The sequence below is a fragment of the Nyctibius grandis genome, chromosome 4, assembly GCF_013368605.1.
Source record: "Nyctibius grandis isolate bNycGra1 chromosome 4, bNycGra1.pri, whole genome shotgun sequence".
Classification (NCBI taxonomy): Eukaryota; Metazoa; Chordata; class Aves; order Nyctibiiformes; family Nyctibiidae; genus Nyctibius; species Nyctibius grandis.
Window position 1 is genome coordinate 19,037,670 of NC_090661.1, and position 26,157 is coordinate 19,063,826.

The 26,157-nt window shown below is 41.0% G+C and overlaps 1 protein-coding gene across 1 annotated transcript in view; it reads right to left on the reverse strand.

Annotated features, from left to right (window-relative positions):
- Nucleotides 1-9,506: 9,506 nt before the first annotated feature.
- LOC137663166 (mucin-2-like) overlaps nucleotides 9,507-26,157 on the reverse strand; it is a 55,154-nt gene continuing 38,503 nt past the window's right edge. Inside the window, exons 36-56 of the mRNA XM_068400076.1 lie at nucleotides 23,179-23,283; nucleotides 22,381-22,500; nucleotides 21,817-22,335; nucleotides 20,497-20,671; nucleotides 19,682-19,929; nucleotides 18,515-18,698; nucleotides 18,180-18,384; nucleotides 17,466-17,644; nucleotides 17,212-17,214; nucleotides 16,749-16,818; nucleotides 16,327-16,427; nucleotides 16,131-16,162; nucleotides 15,779-15,956; nucleotides 15,067-15,171; nucleotides 14,409-14,449; nucleotides 13,637-13,759; nucleotides 13,073-13,171; nucleotides 12,275-12,403; nucleotides 11,560-11,599; nucleotides 11,140-11,269; nucleotides 9,507-9,723 (exon numbers count right to left, since the gene is read on the reverse strand). Of these exons, the coding sequence (XP_068256177.1) occupies nucleotides 9,507-9,723; nucleotides 11,140-11,269; nucleotides 11,560-11,599; nucleotides 12,275-12,403; nucleotides 13,073-13,171; nucleotides 13,637-13,759; nucleotides 14,409-14,449; nucleotides 15,067-15,171; nucleotides 15,779-15,956; nucleotides 16,131-16,162; nucleotides 16,327-16,427; nucleotides 16,749-16,818; nucleotides 17,212-17,214; nucleotides 17,466-17,644; nucleotides 18,180-18,384; nucleotides 18,515-18,698; nucleotides 19,682-19,929; nucleotides 20,497-20,671; nucleotides 21,817-22,335; nucleotides 22,381-22,500; nucleotides 23,179-23,283 (3,003 nt within the window). The remainder of the gene's footprint in view (nucleotides 9,724-11,139; nucleotides 11,270-11,559; nucleotides 11,600-12,274; nucleotides 12,404-13,072; nucleotides 13,172-13,636; nucleotides 13,760-14,408; nucleotides 14,450-15,066; nucleotides 15,172-15,778; nucleotides 15,957-16,130; nucleotides 16,163-16,326; nucleotides 16,428-16,748; nucleotides 16,819-17,211; nucleotides 17,215-17,465; nucleotides 17,645-18,179; nucleotides 18,385-18,514; nucleotides 18,699-19,681; nucleotides 19,930-20,496; nucleotides 20,672-21,816; nucleotides 22,336-22,380; nucleotides 22,501-23,178; nucleotides 23,284-26,157) is intronic.

Consider the following 26,157-nt stretch of genomic DNA (forward strand, 5'->3'; position numbering starts at 1 on the left):
TGCATCTTGCTCATTGCTTTACCAAGCTTTCTGGCATTTACAAAGTTAAGTGTCCTAAAGCTGGCCCACTGCTTCTTTCAGCTATTCCCCCTACACAGTTATGAGCCGCTTATCAAGTGGCTTACAGAATTGCAGGTGCAAAAGTCTGCCAGATGAAGATTTGCTGTTGCTGTTGCTCTTAAGAAAATCCTGCTCTAGCAGGCGAGAGCATTGTGCAGTATATGAAACATGAGTTCATGTTACCCCTTTCCCACTGTCCGTGCCCCATTAATTCCATTGTCAGTTGCACTTGAGGCAGGGCACTACTGGAAGGTAAAGTCTGTTCTTGAAGCCCTGCCATTTTGGCTCGAATACAGAGCAGACAGAGTTTACAGCACTGGTGATGGAAGTAACAGGTTTCTGCTGCTTTTCCTTTTAATCACAACGTATATTCCCTGCTGATCTCCACCCAAATAACTACAAAGTAAACCAGCAGAATATCTAGTAGATAAACCGAACCACAAGAATATGACATTGTAGATATGAGGATGATCTGAAATCAAATACAGTGCAATAGTAACACCCAAATTCAGCAGATTCCCACGGTAACTAACTTTCAAATTCAGTTCTTGTTCAGGCCACAGAACAGTGTTAATGGCAGGTGTGGGGAAACGCACATAGGTCAGTAGACCACAGACACTGACAAAGAGAGGCTAGTTGAGGATAAAGATAGAAAGCTGAAACCTATTAATTTTCCCAAATCAAGGCTAGTGTCAAAATCCAAATGCAGAACTTTGCTGAGATAGAGTCCATTTTTTTTTTAAATCATGGTCCTCTTCCTTTCCCATTCCCACCCAGGCAATCAAGGCACCTATTTCATTTATATTGGTATGAGAGCAGAAAGAGGAATAGGACTCTGGGAGTATGACACCTGACCCTAGGAAAAAATCCCTTTATTCCCAGAGGGAAGCACAAAAGCAGCAGGAACCACGTATGAACTACTTGCTAAAGATAACCTTCAGGTTGGAGTAGTCCATAGATGACAAAGACATGGTGAGGCTGTCCACTGTAACTCCCAGCCCTTTGTCTTCTACATGTGGGGTGGTTCAGGGGCATACCAGGGTAGGCATGAGGGATGAGCTAAGGCATGATTTCCCCCTGCAAGCCCCACTTAGCACTTAGGGGCCTTGGAAGAACATGAACAGCATATGTTAAAATTGTGTCCAAGAAACAGACAGAATGAAAACAAATAATTCATTGGACCACCATCCACTTATGCTCCCCTGAGAAAAGCAAGAGCACATCTCTTGTTACTCAGAGAAACAGGAAACTCAGTCCTCTTGCTCTGTATCTAGCCATTTTCTTACCTCTGCTTGTCTGCGCTGTCATTTTTGCCATTCCTTTGCCATTTCTTGGGGAGCAGAGTTCCTGCAAGTGACTAACCAGAGCTGCTGCTTCTGGCTTCTCCACAGAGAGTGCTGGCTACACTCCTTAGAAATCACTGGATGCTTCAACCCCCTGCAATGATTTCAGGGCTACCGACAGGGAAAGGATATCTGCATTCAAATTAAGTTTTTATATTCAAGCGTGGCAACACGGAGGTTTTCAGAAGAAATACACAGTAGCTTTTCAGAAGGAAATTCAGACTGACAGGGAGCTTGTGAATATGTTGATCACTTACCACTGAATCACTGCTATTGCAGGCACGCAAGTTATAACTATTCCCCCTTCAGTGACATACTGGGATTAATAACTCTTCCCTTTATTGGGCCCTGCGTCATAAGAAGCGTTCACTCTGCTGCAGCTGTACTAGCAAAAAGAACAATTCCTCTTGGCCCCTTTACAGCCCATTTCATGGATCATTTGCTATTAAAGGGTATGCGATTTTAGTAAATACAATAGGTAAATATTAACTCAGCTTCTTTATCACCACTGACTCATTGGAGATAAACCATCACGAAGCTAATGTAATACACCAGTGACTCAGATCTCATATTTTTTGATACAAACTTGGTAAAGAGGCACTCAAATTGGGGGCAACTGGTGGATTAATGCCATTCATAGCCAGCTACTGTACTGAAGCTTGGCAGTTGCATTTGTATCATACCCTTCTGTCAAAAGGTGATCCCATATGTACTGTAAAGCATTAAGGCTACCAAGACTTTTGTAACACACCATACTGGGTCAGGCCAAGCACTGGTGGGGTTCAGCCTGGAAATCCTCTAATATTCCAACTCATTTCAGGCAAAGCTGGTACTGCTTCTTAAAATGTGAATCTACTATAAAATGTTATTTTACAAGCACTGCCTAGATAATAACTCTAGAGAAATGCTGTGTACTTCATTAACAAGGTAATGTTAGCTAGGAAAACAATTAATTTGCATTTGGTGTCAAGCCCTCTTGTGCCAATAATCCACATGATAAGAATATCTAAAGTGAATTTGGCAAAATATTTTACATTACTGATGGTTACAACACTATTTTGCACATTCTAAAGAGCCAGAAGAATTTGAAAACAACATGGATTATATTTTTATCCTTGAACCCATAGAACTTAGGAAATTCACATCCAAGTTTTATTTGATCCATCTGGTTTGTATTCACCACAGATTTGAAATGGCTGGCAGTAAGTATAAGGTGATCTGTAACAGGCCGAGGAAAAGCAGTAAATGGATCTCTGTCATTAATTGTTGATGAAAGTACATGAAGAATACCTTCAGTATTTTAATTTTGATAGGAGATGGTTGGGTGTTTTCTTACATTTTGCCTTAGAATGAACATAAAGCCCCTTAACCTCTCATCTTGCCTTAGGGTTCCTTGACTTTTCCCGAACTAATCAAGGGCATTAGTTACTCCTGTTTGCAAGGAATCAGTTCAGCTGCTCTTTCCTCTTTTTTTTTTAAGATGTAGATCTTTCAAAATCCACAAACAAGGAGTAATGACATGGCTGATTGGTGTTTGTGCACACAGGTCTCATTGACCTATTGGCACTTCCTCATGTAAGAAAGACTCCCTGCCTAGAAAGCCATCTCATCAGGAGGCTGGGCCTTTGAGCTTATCTATTTGAAAGATTTTTCTTTAAACAGCTTTCCTGATGAAAAGTATGGAGTAGCAGGACAAAGGGAACCCAGGACCCTATGTGGGGAAGGATTTGAACATTCTGCTTTAAGAATTAGAGCTTTACGGGTTTCAGTCTAGAGCAGATTCCACCTCATTTTTTAAAAGCAATTTATTATTTCATGGATGCCAAGACAATTCAGAAGAGGCCACTGCATACTTAATACTGAAGTCTGTATAACCCTGAAATTACATGAAATTACATACCCAGTAACCATGTCCACCATGACTGAAAGCTGCTGCAAGCCAAAAGAAAGGCAGAGAAATGGGGCAGAGAATAGGTTGAGGTGAGAAGCTAAGCAACCTTGGCTTGTTTTTTTTCCTAAATTGGACTTACACTATGTCCCTATTAAGGACCTGATCTAAAATTCTGTGAGAGCATTTCTGCTGGACTCACAAGATTGTGATCCTTCCAACATGAACCATGATATTTTGCAGTAAGCAGCTAACTTTTCTATGTCATCCAAGTTTCAGAGCTTGCCTTGCCTTGAACGCTGTAGCCACTAAAACCAAAGCAGTTTTGTAGGTGGCTGAACACCAGTTTTCTTTTAAATACAAATGACTATCCAGAGAGAGAGGAAAAACAAGACAAATGGGGCCACAGCCTTTCACTAGGGCTCTGCTTAGCATGTTGAGGAAGTCAGAATTAGCCACCCAATAGCTAGCTGCCTTTACTGTGCTATGTTTAGCTCAGCCTCCCTGTGCTTTAAAGGAGAAGAATAAGCATACAGCTCCCATAGATGCTGTAAACAAAGTGCAAGAAGTGCTCAGCTACACTAGTCCAAAGGGACAGGCTATTGAAATTTCACTGCTGTGTCAGGTCACAGGCACTGTGTAAAGCCATGTTCCTCGATCACAGTTCCTGATGCCTTTTCTTACTGCTTAAAAGCAAGCTGCTTGAAGCAAAGGCGCTCCTTCTCAACCCCAGCTCTGCCATACTTTCTCTCTACTTGATTTCTGCCAAATAGGGTAGCTGTATGTATGTTGCTCCACTTAGTACCCAAGGTTTCTTCTCCACCTTGCTCCCCACATACATACTAATCTTTGCACAATTTGAAAATCTGTGATGCTTCTCTCATCATGAGGTCAGATAGAGATTGATGGCCTTGGTATGGTCAGGCAGTAGCTTCTTCTATGTGCAAAGATTAGCATTTGTGTGACTAACTAACTCATTAGGCTTTCATGACTAGTCCTTCTGTTTAGTCTTCAAAGAAAATGAGAAGGTTTTCGCCTGTCAAATATACCATATAATATGACTAGGAACAAATTTCCAGAATTATGCTTACAAGCTACTCTTTGTAAGAGTAATTGCTTATCACTGTAAGATCCGTGATTTCCTGGAACTGAAGCTCAACAGCAATTGGGAGAACCCATTTCTTTGTCAAATGTGGAGAGACATATCAAAAGCATAGCAAACGGTGACATAAAGTGTTTTCTGTCTTTAACCCACTCTGAAACAGAAAGATGTTCTGATATGGAAGTTGTTGCACTGAAGCAATATCAAAAATACATTATGAGTTCTACTATGTTTGATGAGGTCTTGGAATAAGGAAAAAATACAGTGGTGTTTTTCACTGTTCTAGAGACAAGTTTGTGAAAGGAACGCAAGCATTTTACATATGAATGCTGAAAAACTGGAACATTAAAGGAAGTCCAGTTTGAACATATCAGATTTTAAAAGGGTGATTCTGAAAAAAACTTACAGGATTTTCTACTTTAGTGATGGGAATATGGCTTATGTAGCCTGGTTGGAAGTTAGTCTGGGAGGTTGCCAGTTAAGAACACAGTTGTTTGTGGCAGCCTGAAAAGAACGAGTTAATTTAGGAAACTTGGCCTAGGAAGAGGGCTGCGTAACTTGAAGAACTTGTTCTGCCTTAAAATACCCGTACCTCTCAAAGCTTCTGCTGGGAGATGAAATTTCAGAAATTGAACATCAATGTTAAAGTTATTTAAAAGTATTTCAGTTTTTGTGGGACCTAAAGTTTGCAAGAATTTTCTTTCCTATGATCTTAGAGTTTGTAAGCCTATTTCTGCCTCTTTTCCCAGTATCTGAGTTTGCTTTGCTACACAAGTTCAAACAGTGTATAACAAGCACAGTAACTACATGATTATTTACTTAGGGCTTTGCCTTTGCTTAAGTCCTTTCATTGGGGCTTATGTGCAGAGTTGCATGTGCTTAATTCAGTGAAGTGCGGTTTAGCAAAGTACAGTCCAACAGTAAACAAACTGAAAATTTTATCTTACCCTACCTCTCCTACAGCACAAAATGATAACGTCATAATACATAGTTACACCAGTAAACAAGACAGTTATTAGATCAGAAATCCCTACCTTGTATTATTTTGGGGAGGGTTCTTCTTGGTTTGCATGTGGCTTTTTTCCCCACTTGTGAATCCCATCTGCCTCAACTCAAATTGCAGCAGTGATTCTTCCATATTGCTAAGAAGCAATTTCCTTTCCATCCCTGGTGTTTTCAAAACACTTGTCCAGTAATGGTTCATAAAACAACTGTGCTCACTTTATCAGCAAATCTTCTGAGAACTCCTTTTAACTCCAGATGAAAGTTCTCACTGTATTACTGTAGAGTCATATGAACAACACTGAGTTTCCAGTGCATCTCCAGGTAATTAGGAAGAAATTGTCTGAGCTTCAAACTACTTTGGAGAAGACTACAACTGAGAATGAAATGCATGTACTTCCACAGATAAGGCACACGCCACAATCGCCTTGCTTCCAGGGAAGCACGTAACCTACCGTAAGGAAGGCTTAGGGTACACCTAAGGGAATACTTGTGTGTATCCCCCTCAAATGGCCCACAATGCAATTGGACAATGAGCTTTTTCTTTTTGCTTATTAGATAGCCAAGTGTGTCAAGAGCTACACTGGAGGTCCTCAGCTGCAGTGCTCTTTACTCGTGTGGCAATAGCACCCTCCCTGAGCTGCAGCCAACCCACTCAGGTTTGCTCCAGCATTTGGCAGTGGTCTCTGACAGCTAGCTCTGTGCTGAGGAGCTTCCTGTAAGACTGCAGCTGTCTGGGAAGGTTTTGCTTGAGCTTCCAGCTGCCTTGGAGGAGCCTGCACCTGAGGCAAGGACTTAAAATCACAATGTCTGACAACCAAGGCAATAATCATGCTACAGGTAAATCCCAGCTCCAGCCTGTACTTTGGAATTTCAGCCTGCCCATATCTGCCCTTCCTTCCCTTAGGGAAAGCAGCAATAAGGCTATGATTTGTTTTGTTTTGTTCACCAGAATGTCCAAGCAGGTTCAAGTATTTCTTTGAGAGTTTCAGGGACATGTTCAAACCCCATGCTTAGAGGAACCCTGCTCATCTCTTGCTTAGGGACAATGTGACAAAGTGAGGCCAAACCAAGCAGCTCTTGGAGAGCAAGAGCTAGGACCCTAGCTTTTGGTGCCTTCAAAGGCTATGTGGCTAGAAGTGGGAGGCCCACTTGCCTCCCAAGGGGGCTTCCTGTTTTTTTAAGGCAAAACTAAAACTGCGAAGTAACTGGAAAGAGAAACAAACCAACAAGAAAACCTTTGCCACCCATGAAAGTGGGAAGCTAGACAGAAAGTCTAAGAAGAGATGAACACAGGACTCGGGCATGGAAACATGACAGTGTTTTAGCCACTCTGCCACCCAGCTGAACTCTGCTGGGGCTCTTGCTACTGCTTCCTTCTTGCTGGCCTCCAGAAGACAAGGAAATTCCTGAAGAATGGAGTAATTCTTTGAGGACAGAGAGAGTCAAGCCCATTCCCTTCTAGCACCAATGCTTTTTATGAAGCTGTCAGTGCCCCTTGCAGTAGGTCCTGCCTGGAAGACAATGGAATCAGAAGGTTCCACCATCTCCTCTGAGCCCCTAAAGGGCTGACATTGCCTTGAGAGATTTCTTCCGTTTGTCCCCTCGGTTTTCCGGATGAATATCTGCTTGTGACCTGCAGATCCAACAGCTCTTGCTTAAGAAACAAATGTTCCACGGGATCAGGTAGGACAGGTCTCCATTTACTTCCAAGAGGGTTGTGGGAAGGAGCAAAAGTGCTGCTCACTGCCACTGCTACTCTCTTTGTAAACACAGGTAAAGCTTCTTTCCTTCCTTTCTCTCTAAAAGACTACTTGTGGATTTCTCTGCTGGAAAAAGTTTAATCAGTTCAATTTTGTTATCCAGTTCCAATGGAAATACAGGTGCAAACTGAACCTCAAAGTTCTAAGGTGATTAAGAGTGCAGAAAGGCATGGAGGTTTGACACGTACAGTTTGACCTGGAACTGCCAAGCACTTGTAAGCAAGAATTCTCTGACAGCGCCCACTTGGGAACGTGCTGATGGGCAGCACTAACCCAGCACCAAAACTGAAGGGGCTGCTATAATCCAGAGCGCTGTAAGGAACACCATCCTGTGCATGCATGTAATTTCCTGTCAGAATAATTTTTTTCAGTGCTTACTAAGACTGTACAAGTATCTGTGGGAAAATATCAGCATTCATTCTTCTCAGAGGTAAAACCCTCTACTTGATGAAGTACAAACTCCCTTTCGGAGGCAGCTTGCCTTTTTGTGTCCAAAGTAGTTTTACATTCTTAGCCATAGACTGCCCTGCAGTGGCGAATCCAAAATCTGCAACCTCACTGACTTTTATACAGGATCTTTTGACTTCCTCATTTAGAAGCAGTTTGCCCATCACTAGAAGGGACAGAAAGAGCCCATGCAAACTACAGAACAAACGAAAAAAATGAAGCAAGGGAGATTTTAGTCTTCAGTGTAAATATACTGTGCAGCAAAATGACACTACTGACTTGGAATATTTTACCTTTTTTTCATAGGAAACAAGGCATGTTTGATCATATCTTGTATCTCTCTGTCTCCAGAAGCTATTTGCTGACTTCAGCCAAATTTAACTGCAAAAATGAAGATCTCAAAAGACAGCTAAATGTCGACAGACTTTGAGAAAAGTGGTTTTTGCAAACGACTCAAGGAAAAGTATGGCTGTAGCGTCAGCACAGAAGTTGTTAGACAATAAAGAATCCACAGAGGAAAGTGACCTTGTAAGTGTCCCAGGAGAAAAGTCTCAGTCACACCTCACAATGAATCTAGAGACAGAAATCAGAAACCCATCCTAAAGCAGAAACCAGGCTTCATTAGTTCTAAAGCTTGCTTTGTAAACTGATGAAACTTCCTCCTTCTTAGATCAGTTACCTCTCCTCCTTCACAGAAATTAGCTTTCTAATCATAGTATTCTAAAGATGCAAAACTTCAGGAGTTTCATTTTCTGTGCTTTCCTACCAGTGTCTGCATTCTTACCTGCAACACATTTGGCAGGCCTAGTAGTAGCACAAGGTGGTGCCACCGATTCTTTAGGTAGCAAAGATGCTCATATTCAGGTTGGCTGTGGCTCAAGCAGTTACTTTCAGTTCTCAGGAGGATAAATAATACCAAAAGCATTTTTCACACACAACAGGTGTGGATTACCCCCATTGTACTTCAGATGATTCAAGAGAGATGTCCACCTCTCAGCTAATCTCCTTCAGCTCCCCTTACAGTAAGATCAGATAAACAGGCACTTCAGAATGCAATTCAGCTAACCTCCTTTGGATATGTACTTTGTTGTGAGACAAATGAATGTTGAAAATGGCTATTTTTCATTTTCCTGTAGAGGAAGCCTGGGATTACTTACAGAGGTTGTTTTGCAAACATCGGAATTTGGAGACCTCTTACTATAGTACTAACCATACATCCCTCAAGCACTGTGAATGAACCTCATATTCTCATAGATGAGGGACTATTTTCTTAGTGAAAATACATAATTCTGATGAACTGAAACAGTTCTAACATACACAGCCCTGCTAAAATGAGATCTGGTGCTGAACTAGAAGTTTCTCTCAGTCATCTGAATCACTTCATGATGCATTATTCATCATTGGATTTGTTCTGGCAGACAGCATCAACTCCTGCCCCACCTTACACTTTTGGTCATCCAGACAATACCTTCTTTCAGTTTTTAAGCAGCCAGAAACAGATATCCCAAAAAATTAGGAAATATGTCAGTTGACTTCATATAACTTGAAAAAGAACTTTTCTTCTCTTTTAAAACTCAGGCTCATTAAGACAGCACGCGAATAAGTACAAAACTCATGTTTTTTTGAAACGTGCTTTTAATCATTCAGAGAAAATAAGATGATTATAAAAGGACCCAGAAGGCTGTGCACTTGGAAGAATACAAATGTGTTCTTATTTTGTGCACAAATAAATAGAGCACTGTTAAAAATAATCAGAGAACAAACAGGATACAGTAACCGGGAAAAGCAAAGTTCAAAAGTAGTCAAGGAAGATGAGAATGGTGCATAATCCTTTTAGTTGAATGCTGCTAGGTTTCTTCCCCTTCATTTTGATGTTAAGCTGATGGCCCTCTTGATACGGTTCAGAGTGCTTGCCTTGCCTTTTCTTCTGTGCTCTCCAACTCACTGGATTGTGACCTTCTGCATTCAGTGTCTTGACAGCTGCAGCTTTCCACATATATATACTTATGTGAAATTGAATGCCCAGTGGGACATTTCAGTTCCACTTTCCTCACAACACTCCTTGATTCCCTGCAGCAGGAACACCTGTGCTCCATGGAATTGGCCTCAGCAGAGTATCTGTTAACATGGAAAATGGCAACATTACTCTGTGCCAGAAGCCAGCACACAGAGGAGAGGGCGAAATTAAGTACAGAACTCCTGTTAGAAGTTTGGAATAATATGTAGAAGAGTTAGTTGTGGCTAATGAAAGTGCTAAGCTCATCTGACAGAACAATGGTTATAACAATATGCTTCTAAAATCTGTTGCATTTGCTGAGATTTTTTCTGGTAAAACAATTAGTATCGAAGTCCTAGTAAAAAAATCCAGTGAGTTCTAGGAGCTCAGCTTCCTTAGATTCCTCTCATCATCCCAGCGCTGACGGATGTTAAATACACCAGATCAACAATTAGGGGCAGACAAAGCCCTGACCTGTATAAGAAAACTGCGTAAACAAGTGGCTACAATGCCATCTACAATGGCATCACATCAATCGGCTACATGGGCTATAATTGCGTCATGTGAATCAAAGTTCATAACCCAAACCAGGCAGTGTTAAGAAGGGGAAGCGGCAGGTCTTTCTGTTCCTATCTCACAGCAAAGTATTTTTTGCAGCCTTGTGTTCATCAGCTTCCCAAACACCATTCCTAACCTGCAGAATCTGTCACCATCAGGCTATACACTGTGTCAAGAGCCATCTTTTTCTTGTATTTGTGTGCAGAGGCAACCACAGTGAGACTCTAAGATGATAAGGTATTTCAAAATACTAATAAACCCACTGGCTAATTGGGGTTCAATCTGAGACTAAAGATCAGCTTTCTCCCATGTAAGGTGTCTTTTCAGTGATAGGCAGCATATGACAGTTTCTTTGGGGAGTGTGAATTACGTTTTTCCAGTGTTTTAATAGCTCAGTACCAGGTGTCCTACTAGCCACTTTCTTACAGCCACTTTCTGGTAGATTCTCTCATTTCAGAGAAAAATGTACAGTGAAACTGCTCTACTAACACCACCACTAAAGCATTTGTTTTCTAGTTTCTTTACTGTATAAAAATTGTGCATGATTGAATCTTCCTTTAAAAGATGTATATGTGTTTCATTTTAGATGTTAATTACTGAGAAGCAGCTTTTCAGCTTATGAGCATCAGTTCTGGCTGCTCTCTGGGCTCATTCCCATTACAGGAAATAATCCATGTGCTTTTGTGATGATGTCTAGCCAAGGTGGTCTGACACAAATGACAGAAAAGCCAGCTCTTAATGGACGAATAGACCTTACCATAGCTGTTTGAATCCCAAGGCAATTTAATACACTTTTCTGCTTTGTATTAAGACGAATCAACTGCTCAGTCACAGACTTCATGATTTTGTGCCCATGATCTGGGGAGCTGGTAGTTTCAGGTCTCCTACCATTCTGTAGTCTCCCTATTTATTGTTCCTTTTACATAAACAAGCTCAGTGCCAGCAGAATTCAAATCTCATTGTCTGATCAGTTTACTTACAGCGAGACGGTTCCACATGTTCCTTCACATTCAGTCATGACAACTCTGTCTACAGAACGGCAGCCCTTATAGACGATAAAGTCTTTTCTTTGACGGACAGAGCACGGTGTGGGACTATACTGAGGTGCACCTATAGGGAAAGATCAGAAAATACTTTCAGTGAAATAGCTCCAGAAGTTCCTTGCAGTTCAGCACTCTCTGGGCTTCACTAGTGCACTCAAAGAATTGTCTTAAGTGGTCTTCCTGATTCAGTTTAAACTTCCCCAGAGAGATCAGACAATGAATGCTTGGAATAACAAACAGAAATACAAAAGTATCTATTTAAATACAAACATATCAGCCTCTATGGTTGGAAAGAAGAAAATTCTTTAAGAAAATTAATTCTTTGTATTATTAATTCAGGTACACTGGCATACTTACAGGTTTTGCAACAGCCATTAGGTAAGAATGTAATAGTTCCCTAAAAGAACAAAGAAACAGGAAAAATAATATTATTTTCTTTTGCTGTATTAAAGAGGCTTTTAGGTCAATAACTGAGGAGAGTAATTCCTCAATGGCTGGAAATAACCAGCGAAAGCTGTAACACTGATCTGAATAAACAAAGATAATGGTCTCTTTCAGACTTGAAATCTATTAATTTATGAAGGATTGTGGAAATAAAAACAATGCTTTGAAGGAAGTCTACAGTTAATATCATGCATTTTTTCCTCAGAAAGAATTCTAAAAAATGTTTTCTCAGAGACTTCTATATTCGAACAGGGAGTATGCATAGTGTTACTGTCAGCCTGGTGACTGAAAAGCTTGTGTTTCTGTAACATTCAAGAAAATGGTTCGTGTTCAGACAGGACCCCACATAAAGCAGGCAGTGAGGACTTTCTATCTCAGTGCTGACCAGCATTTTGGCTACTGTGAGACAGCTGCCAGTTATAAGCCTTGTACTCTCACCCAGGTATCTTATTTTATATACTCTATAGGTCTGAGCATGGATGCAGCAGAAACTTTTGCCCTTGGGACTGAGAAACTTTGCTGAAAGGTCAACAGAGCTTAATTTGACTTTCGGTGCTAGTTAGGTGGCTGAACTAAACTGAAGTAATCTATGCATTGAGTAGAGGGTAAGTTTTCCATATTTACTTACAGGTTTGCAGCTCTCCTCATTGAATGCTGGGCAGGTAATCTCAGATGTGGAAGAAATAAGCTGATTGTGCATATTTACACAGCTATAAATGGTGCAGTTGTTGTAAGGATCATTTTTAAACTCTCCAGGCTGCAAGTGAGATACAAAATGTAATAAGGAAAGCTGAAGGGAGCTCAGACAGAAATTTTCCTGTCCTCTGATAATGACGTTCCTCTTGTTTCCCAGTCAATTATTTTTAGGTTAACAGCCATTTTGGATACAGATTATTACATGTATTGCAGTATGCCATACATGGAGATAATCTTCAGTATTACATGGGATTTCCCTTGGAAAAGAAAATTCCCTCTGAAGTATGTAGAGTACGTTAGAGTTATTAAAAAAATAATCCACAACAATGGATTTTGCCTAAGGAAAGCTGAACTGTTATATGGTAATTAAGAACAATCCCAAACTTTCACCCTACAGGGGCAATAGAATTGTTTCATATGCAAGCTTTGGTAGTGTTTTTCAGTACACAGAAATCAAATAACACAGAAAAGCCCAAGCTTCCCGACATCACAAGAAAAAACCTTCCAATGGTATCAGATTTGTCATTCCAGGAAGAGCCTTCCAAAAAACTTTATTTCATGAGTCCTTCCTTCAGGCCAAAAAACTGTAGATAGGCTTTGCTTTAGTTAAGCCTCTGACCTTTCAGGCGGAAACTTACACTAAGCCTTATCTCTGACAAGGAGATGTTCCCTCCCTGAAAGGGGGAACTTTAAAAATTTGGTAGAGATGTAAGATGTAGAGCATACTTACACTCAAGATGAGGTCAGAATTGTTTGCTGTATGTATAACACACTTCGTCTGCACACATCTTCCACAACATTCACCTTTCACTGGTTTAATTTCATATCCCTAGATATTAAAATGAATTAAAAATGAAAGCACTGTGATAGATGCATTTTTGAGAAATAAATGAAACATACTAACCCATTAATTGCTTGTGCTTTGAAGTACACTCTAGATTTGTGCCTTTCTGTGCCTTTCTGTGTTCCAACCCAATGAAAGACAAGTAATAAAAGCAGGCTACAGATGGAATAAATTAAAGCACTATAACAAATATGCCTAATAATTAAATATCACTCCATTAAGTGCTCTACAGAAATTTCCCAGCTAATCCTCCCAACGTGAACTGAATACTGTAAGTTACACAGTCAAGCTTCATGCAATAGATTGCTGAAGGACAGTTGGTATCCATGCTGCAGTTGGACTCTGGATGTCTTCTCCCTGTCCTTTGCTTATGCCACTCATAGGTCAAACTGCTTTTCACGTGCACGGGTCTTTTGGGGGTTTTTTGTTTGTTTTAAGTTTGTCACTTACTGGTTCACAATATGTGTTGCATGGAATATGTTCACATGAGATGATATTCAGTTGAGTGCTGACATTAACTTCGTTAGTGCAGAAACAATTCTGACACTTATCAACAAAGACTGAGGAATTAGGCTATAAATTTTAAGAAAAGAAAAAGTTCATATATTAATGAGATGACATGTGTGACAGACATTTCTTGATTTCCAAAAAATCTGTGAACCAAGCAATCGAAAAGGAAACAATCATAAACACTATTGGATAGCTATTTGGCTAACCATTTATGAAGAGAAAATTTTAAATACTGAATTTAATTTAATGTGTGTCTTTACTGAAGTCCTATATAGCAATGATGAACACAGATATTAAAAGGACAGGTGACATTCAAATAAAAAAACTACTAGACTCAATAGAATTTATTAGGAATCTAAGTCTGTTTAGAATAATACTTGTTTACAACTCTTCATTTTTGAAAGCAGAGTCTTAAAACTGCAATAACGTGCTGACAGTAAATGTGGACTGACTTTTTAAAATGCACGCACACTTAATTCTAAACCCAAATCTCTGCCTGATACTGACATACAAACAACTCTTCAGTCTCTTTCATACACAGCAACCTTTTCAGAAAAGATTTAGGCTTTGTGAAATTGGTGAACTCCTGATAGGAATTTGAAAATTTCTAAAATATTGATTGAACTAGATAAACCTCTTCATAGCACTTTCGATAAAGGATACTAACTGGTCTTTTAAGCTTTTTCAGAAGACTGTTGAAATAGGAACTTACCAAGAACTCAGCATTCTGATGTACACAAACCCTCTTGGGAACTGTTAACAAGCAAGGAGTTAGGTGGTTACATAGTGGGAAAAAAAAAGGGTCTTCACCCAACTCTAATCAAACTAATTTCTTCCACAATGAATCACAATGTATATGGTCAAATACATCGGTTCTTCCCCATTTCTGGTAGCAGATATGACATATATAAAGTATAAGAATAAATACTGCATGTGCAAAAAGGGAGGAAGATTTGGCCCAATATACACAGTCCAGTTCATAGCCAAGAACATCCACTTAACAGGTACAAGTAGTTCCCTGTTTCGATTGCCAAGAACAAAGCAGACTTTGTAAAGTTATCTTCTACTGGGGATGCTTACAGGGACATTTTGCTAGATTAAGCTGAGACCACAGTCCCCGTTAATTCTGCAGCTGTTCTTACATGTACTTACAATCAGGAAAATTGAACTTGAGCGATGTGAGCTATATCTGATTTTGTAGCTGTTCGTCATAACCATAACAGTAGCAACCAATGTTATTAGTAACCAATTTGTAGAATCTGTGTTAATTAACTCTTTCAATAGGCTATTGCATACAGTCTTACTAAGTGTGATGTTAAATTATGTAATATATAATGCTAATCATTGTAATATATTTCCAAGGGACTTACCACACTGGTACACAGGGCAGCACTGACCACTGGGAATATGAGAATGAACTTCAAATCCCAGTGTACACTTGGGTGCTTTAGTGGTGCACAAGCTTGTATTGCATTCTGAAAAAAAGGAATAACCCAGAAAGTACACTAAATCACGGCTACTAGAAATAGGCATCTATTAAAGAATTTAGGATAGACTTTCCATTGCTAGGAAACAGTACAGATCCTCTCCAAACAAACAAATTGCAGAAAGAGAATACATTTTTCCTAGTGAATCCAGGAACTGGACTGGGGGACTGCACTAGTTTATGAAACTTTTTCTACTATGTATTTACCAAGTGTTAAAAAAGTATCACAACTCTTTGCAGAGAAGTAGTGGACAACTGTTACTCCCTCTAAGGTTGTAGGCAACCGCTGCAAAATGAAAACCCACATAGAATTCCATAATCTATTTGCATTTTACTTGAATAAATTGTGGTCCTGAACTCAAGAATTATAGCTTCAGTTGTGTTGAGTCCCATAATTGTAAATTCAGTTATGCTGAGTCATTGCAATATTAAAATGTATTTTCCCAACACTGGGCAAGCTGATTTTAAAAAGCATGAAGAAAGATACTAGTTTGTGACTCCCCACTGCAGGTCTCTGGTGCTAAACTAGTTCAGTTCTCTTTTCCTTTCTACTCCTAAAAGGTATAGAAAGACTACAAACAAAAGTATTAACTCACTGCAGGTGACAATGGGGCAGCAGGAGTCTTCAGAATTTACTTCATTGACCTCATAGAAGCCTTCTCCATCACAACTGGTCTTATTTTGTTTGGCACATTTGTGAGGCCCACATACAATGCCATTTCCACCTTCCAGGCAAATACAGTCCTGACAGTCTACTGTAAACTTTTCTCCAAACTGTCATTAAAGAAAATAAAGCGAGTGATTGCATGGTTACCAGTTAAAAAGAACAGAAGTAAAAACAGGAACGAAAAGTTGGGAAACCACAAAACAAGACTGCACCACTGGAGACCACTCTCCTCTCCCCACCCCCAGCCTCTACTTGAAATACAAAAGCATATGGCAGCATACCTCTCTTGGTATCTTATCCACTCCAACACAGCCTGTGAAAATATCAAAATAAATTTCCATTACCACTCATATAACAGTAGACATCTCTACTATATGTTGTATGAGTACTGCATACAGTCAGATCTATGTTGCACATATAAGAAGGAAACAACAAAGAGGAAACAAACACGCATCCAAGTGAAGCAGTAAAACTCACCACAGGTTTTCACACAGACATCCACACCAGAGTCATACAGCATTGTTCCATTAGGACAGAAACAGCCTTCCACTTGTTTAGTTGAAGTTTCGTTTTGTTGACTGTATGAGACAAAATGTTCAGAGGAACACCATTACTGTCACAGGCATGTAGAGGAAGATTATGCCAAACAACCTTTCACTGAAGATACAGGGGCAAATGATCTGCACATTTGCAATTTAGGGATTGTCAGTGTTCATGTTTGGTATAGCCAAACAATACAAACAGTACAGGCACCCAGATTTAGGATCAAGAGAACAGTGCTACCAAATTTGACAGTCAATTTAAGATATGACAGGAGGTTGATTTCTCTCATCCACCTATGCATTAGATATGACTGAACAGTTATATGAGCTATAACTAACAGTGAAGGAACTATTTACCTTGATTTGCAGGTTATCGGTTTAATAGGACCACATGCTCTGTATTCTTTATCTGAGGGGCATTTATAAGCTGGAATGAGAGAATAAAAAGGAGGAAGAGCTCAGTAACAATATCATATAAAAGCCCCATGACCTTATGCCAAGAAATTAAACACTGACTACTCATTTTCCTATGTATCCTTGACAATCTTGAGAAGCAAAGAGGAAAAAAAACCCAGATATCAGACTCATGTCTCTGAACAGAATTATTTTATGCAATTTAGCCATAGAGATAGAGCACCATACTTTACGTTAAGGAGATAAAGCCAAAAGCCTACATCTTGCTTACATTTTTTTTCGTATTTTTTTTGCACAAGTTCTCAAAGGGGAATGTACTCCTACCTTCTATCCTCTTCTTACTACAGCTGAAAATGAATGCATATGTCACTAAATACAGAGTGCTGATGCCTGCAAGACACAAAACTGCCTGTCTACAAAAGAGAATCTACTGATACAGATGTTTCTGGCACAGACAACAGACGTACATTTTTGCAGGCTCATTTATCCCTTCCATTGTAAAAAACGTTACCTGTAAAATTACTTAAGGAAAGCAGCTGGTGTGATTTATTGGTGTCTTAATTGCTCGGAAAGCAATATGAGTTACCATTAGGACATTACTGCCAAAACAGTTCCATATAAGCTTCCCTAATAGTTTAAGATAAATGGCCAAATACTTACAGCAGACACCATTGGTATGACTTCTCCAGTCAATGCATACACTTTGATCAGCACAGGTGGCAGCATAGATCTGCAGACTTGAGCATTCCAGGTCTAGATTGGGAAGTACACAACTATCAAAAACGCAGGCTGCATAGTACTTTTCAGGCCGGACAAAGCCATGGCATGGCTCAAACACACTAGAAACAGAAACATTTGTCATTATTAGTTACTGAATAATCCATGAATTCCTCAATGTGCTTAACGTTATAATGCAGCAACAGTGGTGCTTAAGGAGATGTGAACAAGGACTATTACTGAGAGACTGTTACTAGGAACACTTATCTAGTTTGTAACTTTTCAACATATCTTAAAGTATTAATTACTTTTCTAAAGAGATTTTGATTTTTTTTTTTAATTCTGAAGATCCCTGTTTCCAGTGGGAATCTGTTTTCTGCTAAGTGAGTGTGGGAAAAGGCAAGAGCATAGGACAGTGAAGGGCAGAGAGCATACAAGAACATGAGAACATCAAGAAAGGTTAATGTAGCAGCCAGAGGGTTGGAAGAAAACTATCAGGACAGAATGACATCTAGAAACAGTAAAAGGAATGGAAGCAACCCACAAAGCTACAAGAAATGGAGCAATAGTCAGAAACACTCTTTATTGAGAAACAAATCCTAAAATTGCCACTTAATTTGAAGATCAAAGGCTTATAAACCCCAGAGGAATGTCTACCTTCCCAGAAGAAGCTCGCAGATGGAAGATTCTTTGCAAGGCTGCATTGGGGTTGTGCTAGGTGCTTTTGTAGGAATTAGGCCTGGAGAGCACTGTGGTTTGGAAGGATCAACAACTTGCCAATGATCTGCCATGGTTTCACAGTTTTCTGCAATGCTTCCATTTGGCAACATGCAGTCATCTGCTGTGTTGTTATTGCAAGTACCTAAAATTGGTAAGGGGAGAAAGAATTCACTCACAGATTTGTTACCAAATTCCATTCAGCTTTGTGATAGGCTGTCATTTACCTGTTTGCGGTTTTCTGAGAGTACAAAAATTACAAGAGTAAGCCTTACCACACTGTCCATGAGTGTTGTTGCCAAACAGGCTGTAGGGCATTCTGATAGAAAAGGACAAGCCATTGTAGGTCACATTCAGTTTTAGTTCAGGAATTTCCACTACACGATTTATGCCTGACTCATAGATGCTCAAGCCAAATTTTTTATAAGGCAAAGCCACTGCCTGTTTGTTTACTGTCACCTAATAAATAAAAGAAAACAGAAAAGAGATATATATATATAGCTTGACTTTAGAAAACAATTGTTTTCATTTCCTTGCATTGGAGATGATAGAATTTAAAGGCAAATAATGTGCTTCTAGTTTGTAACAAGTGTCCCTGTGTTTCCTTTTATGTTACTGGCAAGTTGAACTTTTCTTCTCTGAGCGAAAGAAAAGGCCTGTCAGCTGCTGATAAACTAGGCTAAAATTCAGAGTTTAAACCAGCAAAATTCTAACACTCAACAGATTTATTAGAGCGACTATGGCATTGAGGACACCCCATGAAGTGCAATATGGAAGTCTCCTAAATTCCTAATGCACACAGTTTTAACTTTCTTGGCATAAGGGAACATAATTGTAGGAAAATCAAATGAAAGAAATAAGCCAAAATCTGCATTATTTATTTAAAAACAGTAGCCATGATATACCTATGGAACTAACACTACTACTTTTACTCAGCAACGGTAGATTTCATTGCTTTGGAGAAAAAAAAGAGGTCTAAATGCTGCAAATTTTCAACAATATCCTGTAATATTCCCACACAGTAATGTACAAAAATAAACCAAACAAACCCCACAAAAACCTAAAACCAAACACTTCTCACCAAATTTTGAAGCCCCAGAGGTGGGGCATCATGTCTATCAATGAAATAAACACATAAGAGCCCCTATTCTGAAAAATTAAAAAGGTGACACCAATCAAAGCTAGTAATGGTACTTTTTAAAAATGCTTAAGCCCAGTACTTTATTGTTATGTCTAGTTTACCTTGTATCCTCCTATTCAACATTTACTCTTTTCTTTTGTTACATTAATATTCATTATAAATGAATTTATTTTATATCCTTAACTCTTAGCAATTTGTCCACATTTACGTATTTAGGAGAGATAAGGCACTGTAAATATTTGAGATAAAAATGCTGTATTAATATTTTAATCAAGAAATCAAAAGTAACATTCTCCAATACCTCTACTTGTAGAGTATTTGGTTTGACTGTTGTTATGCGCACTTCTTGAGTCTCATGTCTCACAATGAGCGCTCGAGGACAGGAGACTACATCCCTTGTATCACAATGGTAGTTATCAATGTAGACACCAAAGTTGTCAACTTTCTTATAAATCTCTTCCACAAGGACGTATGTACAATTCCCTTGATAGCTGTAGTACAGTCCATCAAAAGTCACATAATGTGGGTCTCCCCAGCCAGTGCAGTAGCCTATAAAAGCACACAGTTAAGTTAGCTTCTTATAGCAACATACAGATTCAGGTCAGACCACAAACAAAAACCGCAGGTGTGAGATTCATCTCATCTAACTTCAAGCATTTAAATTTTTAAAGTGCATATGTCAACGCATGAGCTCATTATCTAAACTCATCAATAACATAGAAAAACGGGCACTTTCAGGGCACAGTTTACTTAACTTATTTCTGATAGAAAACTGAGAATAGGATTAACTGCACCCTAGATATAACTTTACCAATACTCTGAACAAGTAACTTACATGTGGGCTTCTAGCCTATAGATGTCTGCATCTGGACATTTAAATCCTGCCTTGGGAGACCAATTTATTCTGATAACACAATAGTTAAGTAGAAATGATGGCAAATTAAGTAAAAGCCCCCAATTAGCTAAAAAGAATCAATGAAGCGCTCCAAACAGACTGACACTAGAAGTCTGAGGGTCACAGCCTTGTGCGATACTCGTCCGCTAATAAATATTGTTGCTCTTGATACTAGTATTGTTCCCACAGGAGATAAAATATCCAACAAAATATATACTTACAATCACATTCCCAGTGCCAACAGCATCCATCGTCATCAATGACTGGCACAGGAGAAAGCCCATTGGCACATGTAGGTTTAGGAGGTGGATTACAGATTATGGGAATCACCTGGATTATGTTGTCTTCTATACATATTGCCATAGTGCAGTTACAGAGCCACCATGACTCACCTGGCTGTGTTTGGAAAGAGAGGGGGAGAGGAAAGAGAGAGAAACCTTATGAAGCAGACTGACAACAGTTATGCCTGAATATCTTTTGCAGAGTTTTAAAACACCATACGTTTATTGACAACTTTTTCCCCACCAGAAGTCTGAAAATGGGAAGGAAGTGCACCAGTCAGCACCATCAAGGCCTGCAAGATGAGCTAGCACTACTGAGAGCTGCTAAGTGAAAAGCATTATTTATAAAAGCCAAGCCAGTAACCTGAACTGGGAATTGCCTTTTTTAATTTCAGCTATCTAAAAGTTAGATGTCTGATCTAATCACATTACCTAGACTCCCTCTCTAATCAACAGTGACAGACACTGATCAATATCAGTGATCAATATAAGATCAATCCCCGTCCATGAATGTCTAAAGTTACAGTGAACACCAGCTATTTGGGGAGTAATGTCTCAGGTGATTACGTGCATGCATTGTGATTGTATGCATTTTTCTATCTTCCGACAGTTTTTCAGCCATGTATAATTTTTATCCCTGCATATCTACTGAGCAAGTTGGTAGACATCTAAGCTGTGAGGTGGCTTTAGAAATGTACAAGACATTAGCTTGTCTGTGTCAGAGGTGGAGGGTTCCAAAAAACTCGGAACTCTGAGTCAAATTCCATGAGCATTTGAATGCAGTGATCTGTTTCACAGTCGTCTCCTGAAACCAGACTATGACCAAGTATGCCTCACTCCAAACTCAGATTAGTTCAGCCCTGTAGTTTCTTGTTGGGCTGCACTATAAACACACAAACAACTTTTCCCTGCTCTGGACCTATTCAAAAGCAGAGACAGGAAAAGATAGTTTAGCATGACTTAGCCCTCGGTTACCTCCTCATCAAAGATATCCTATAATAAAGAGAAACATTGAGCTGTGGTCTAACACCTTGAAGAAAGCCTTTTTAAAACTATCCTTGAACAACTAATAGCAGTATATAACCTATGAAACTGAATATCATTAGAAGTCATGCTGATACGCAAAGAAACCGAAAGAAATGGACTAAAATTCCTTTTCTATCCAGATTAATACCTACTCTGTACGTTACTAACGTTGACATTATGTGCCTAGTCTCCATTCAAAGCAGAATACTAAAAAAACTCATGAGATCTACTCACTGCGTAAGATTCATTAGGTAAAATAGAACAATTTTTTCCAGGAGTGGTTGCTGGTGGACTTATAGTTGGCCTTGAAGCACTGAGTGGAGTAACTGTACTGTATGTAGAACTTCCAGCAATGGTGACTGCACTTGATGTTGCAGTTGGCCCAGAAGTACTAGTTGAGCCAGGGGAAACAATTTCGGTGGTGGTCGTGGTTGCAGTGATTGTGGTAAAATTACTAGAGGTTGTTCCTGAAGTGGTGGTAAAAGATTCTGTTGGAGTTGTACCAGAGGTAGTGACTGACACGGGGCTGGTTGATACTGATGGTGGTGATACAGTGGTGCTGACTGTAGGCTCTGAGGAGGATGGTCCTGAGGTTGTGGTGCTGATGGTGCTGGTAGGTGATCTTGTTGGAGGGCTCGGAGTCCCGGTGGTAGTGGTCTCATGGCTAGATGTTTCCGTAACAGTTGTGGTGCTGTGGGGAGCGGGTGTTGAGGGTGTGTGGCCCGAAGGGGTGGTTTTGGTGGTCGATCCTGTCTCAGTGACTCCAGAGGTGGTGACTGTTGATGGGCTTGTTGATACTGATGGTGGTGATACAGTGGTGCTGACTGTAGGCTCTGGGGAGGATGGTCCTGAGGTTGTGGTGCTGATGGTGCTGGTAGGTGATCTTGTTGGAGGGCTCGGAGTCCCGGTGGTAGAGGTCTCATGGCTAGATGTTTCTGTTACTATTGTGGTGCTGTGGGGAGTGGGTGTTGAGGGTGTGTGGCCCGAAGGGGTGGTTTTGGTGGTCGATCCTGTCTCAGTGACTCCAGAGGTAGTGACTGTCGATGGGCTTGTTGATACTGATGGTGGTGATACAGTGGTGCTGACTGTAGGCTCTGGAGAGGATGGTCCTGAGGTTGTGGTGCTGATGGTGCTGGTAGGTGATCTTGTTGGAGGGCTCGGAGTCCCGGTGGTAGTGGTCTCATGGCTAGATGTTTCCGTAACAGTTGTGGTGCTGTGGGGAGTGGGTGTTGAGGGTGTGTGGCCTGAAGGGGTGGTTTTGGTGGTCGATCCTGTCTCAGTGACTCCAGAGGTGGTGACTGTCGATGGGCTTGTTGATACTGATGGTGGTGATACAGTGGTGCTGACTGTAAGCGCTGGGGAGGATGGTCCTGAGGTTGTGGTGCTGATGGTGCTGGTAGGTGATCTTGTTGGAGGGCTCGGAGTCCCGGTGGTAGTGGTCTCATGGCTAGATGTTTCCGTAACAGTTGTGGTGCTGTGGGGAGTGGGTGTTGAGGGTGTGTGGCCCGAAGGGGTGGTTTTGGTGGTCGATCCTGTCTCAGTGACTCCAGAGGTGGTGACTGTTGATGGGCTTGTTGATACTGATGGTGGTGATACAGTGGTGCTGACTGTAGGCTCTGGAGAGGATGGTCCTGAGGTTGTGGTGCTGATGGTGCTGGTAGGTGATCTTGTTGGAGGGCTCGGAGTCCCGGTGGTTGTGGTCTCATGGCTAGATGTTTCTGTTACTATTGTGGTGCTGTGGCGAGTGGGTGTTGAGGGTGTGTGGCCCGAAGGGGTGGTTTTGGTGGTCGATCCCGTCTCAGTGACTCCAGAGGTGGTGACTGTTGATGGGCTTGTTGATACTGATGGTGGTAATACAGTGGTGCTGACTGTAGGCTCTGGGGAGGATGGTCCTGAGGTTGTGGTGCTGACAGTGGTGGTAGGTGATCTTGTCAGAGGGCTCGGAGTCCCGGTGGTAGAGGTCTCATGGCTAGATGTTTCTGTTACTATTGTGGTGCTGTGGGGAGTGGGTGTTGAGGGTGTGTGGCCCGAAGGGGTGGTTTTGGTGGTCGATCCCGTCTCAGTGACTCCAGAGGTGGTGACTGTTGATGGGCTTGTTGATACTGATGGTGGTGATACAGTGGTGCTGACTGTAGGCTCTGGGGAGGATGGTCCTGAGGTTGTGGTGCTGACAGTGGTGGTAGGTGATCTTGTCAGAGGGCTCGGAGTCCCGGTGGTAGAGGTCTCATGGCTAGATGTTTCTGTTACTATTGTGGTGCTGTGGGGAGTGGGTGTTGAGGGTGTGTGGCCCGAAGGGGTGGTTTTGGTGGTCGATCCTGTCTCAGTGACTCCAGAGGTGGTGACTGTCGATGGGCTTGTTGATACTGATGGTGTTGACTGTTGAGTAGTGGTGCCTATGGTAGACACCGTACTTTCTATTTCTGTCTTTCTCGTTGTTGACAGTGGCGTAGCTGAAGGAGTAACTGTAGTACTCGTCTTTGTTGGTGTTCCTGATTCAGGTGTTGTACCCTCTTTAAGACAAGGAGAAAATACAGTATTTTATTTTACATAGGTAAACTCCTTTTGTTATTAACTTCATTTCATAATAAGCAAATTAAATTAAACAAACCTAAGCACAGGATATTTAGATAGGAATAAAGCTGAAACTGTTTTATTATTGGCTTTTGCATAACAGAGGGATTATTTAAAAAATCTCCTATCTCTTACATGGCAGACATTGATGTACTTATCAACTACCAATGTCAGATGGAACAGCCGTCTGTAGTTGTAAACCTTTATACTGCAGAGAAAAGTTCAGCAGTCCTAAATCCAGGGGAATTCATTGAGTTGATCAGTAAACTCTTTGGTTAATTCTGTATTGCTTTCATGCTATATTTTATGGATAGACCACTGTCTCCTGTGCTACTTCATGTGGCATGTTCATACAAGCACTGATTATGCTGAGAGTTATCCGATACTACTGAAACTGAACAGTTGCTGGAGCAATCTGTGTTCCATACCTCAGTCCTAGGCCTTTAAGACTACTCACCCACAACCAATTTTGCCATGCTACAAACCGCAAATTCACTTATCTGCTTTTTCTTTCTCACATGACCAAGCTAGTTTTCATTATGGGCCATAAAGTAGGCTCCTTTAAAATAATTTTTGATTAGCATTTTGTAAATTGTTCATGACATTCAGAGATAAGCTTCAGAGCCATCTGTTTGTGCATTTCCAGCGTGATGTAAGGGACACATGGTAGAGAAGCACTGCATACATAATAAGAGTGCAGTCATAATGCTGCATGAGAGAAAGAAGTAAGATACACTGCTTCTGCCCACAGAGTCTACAGGGACAGCCCTTCAACTAAAATTAATTCACATTTGGGTGAGGACTGGAAAAAGAAGGAAGGATGTTCAGAAGGAAATACAGGAACAGATGGTGTACTGTCACAGAGGTAGATTCACTGGGATGTTAGCAGGTCTCACATTGCTGCTGAAATGTCGGCTTGCTTCCTACCAGTGCAAGGTAAGCTGGAGAACAATGCTCATGGCAATGCTGGGAGAACCTGGCTGACCAGACCTATGGTCCATAGAAGGGGGCACCCGTGGTCTGGAACCTTTATCCAAACTCTGTCAGGGAAAACCTTCAAAACTCCCTACAGCCAGAACTGCAGGTGAGTGGCAGCACTGGCCACAGAGGCAACACAAGAGAAGAAAGGGAAGAAAGCCTGCACAGCTGCGCCCAAACAGCACCTGAAATGACAGTGCCACGAAACCAAGCCCCGCTCCCATTGCACACCATGCATCCCATGGAGTACATTCTCTCCAGCTGAAGGACAAGCTCCAACAGCAGCAAAAACAAGATTTCTCATCAGTTCACTATCTGTCTAAGCTGGGCAGAGGCACCAGGACGAAAAAACTCCTAAAGCTCCTGATAATCAAAGGAATGGAACTGAGAACCAGAAACATGTTGTCCACTCTGCCTCCTAAATGGAGAGCCCAGTACAGGACCCACTCTATACACTCCCGTGAGAACCCACCTGGACTACTACATCCAGCTCTGGTGTCCCCAGTACAAGACAGACACGGAACTGTTTGAGTGGGTCCAGAGAAAGGCCACAAAAATGATCAGAGGGCTAGAACACCTGCCCTATGAAGAGAGGCTGAGAGAGCTGGCGTTATTCAGCCGCGAAAAGAGAAGGCTCTGGGGAGACCTTACTGCGGCCTTTCAATATGTAAGGGAGGCTTAGAAGAAAGACAGAGAGTGCCTTTTTACCAAGGCCTGTAGTTACCAGGACAAGGGGCAGCGGTTCTACACTGAAAGGTTTAGATTGGACATAAGGAAGAAATTTTTTATGATGAGTGTGGTGAGACACTGGAACAGGTTTCCCAGAGTTGTGGATGCCCAATCACGGGAAGCATTCAAGGTCAGGCTGAATGGGGCTCTGAGTGACCTGATGCAGTGAAAGATGTCCCTGCCCATAGCAGGGGGGGTGGATCAAAAGATCTTTAAAAAGGTCCCTTCCAACCCAAACTATTCTATGATTCTATGATTTTTTCTGAAATACACATCAACTACACTCCCTCAGAGTAC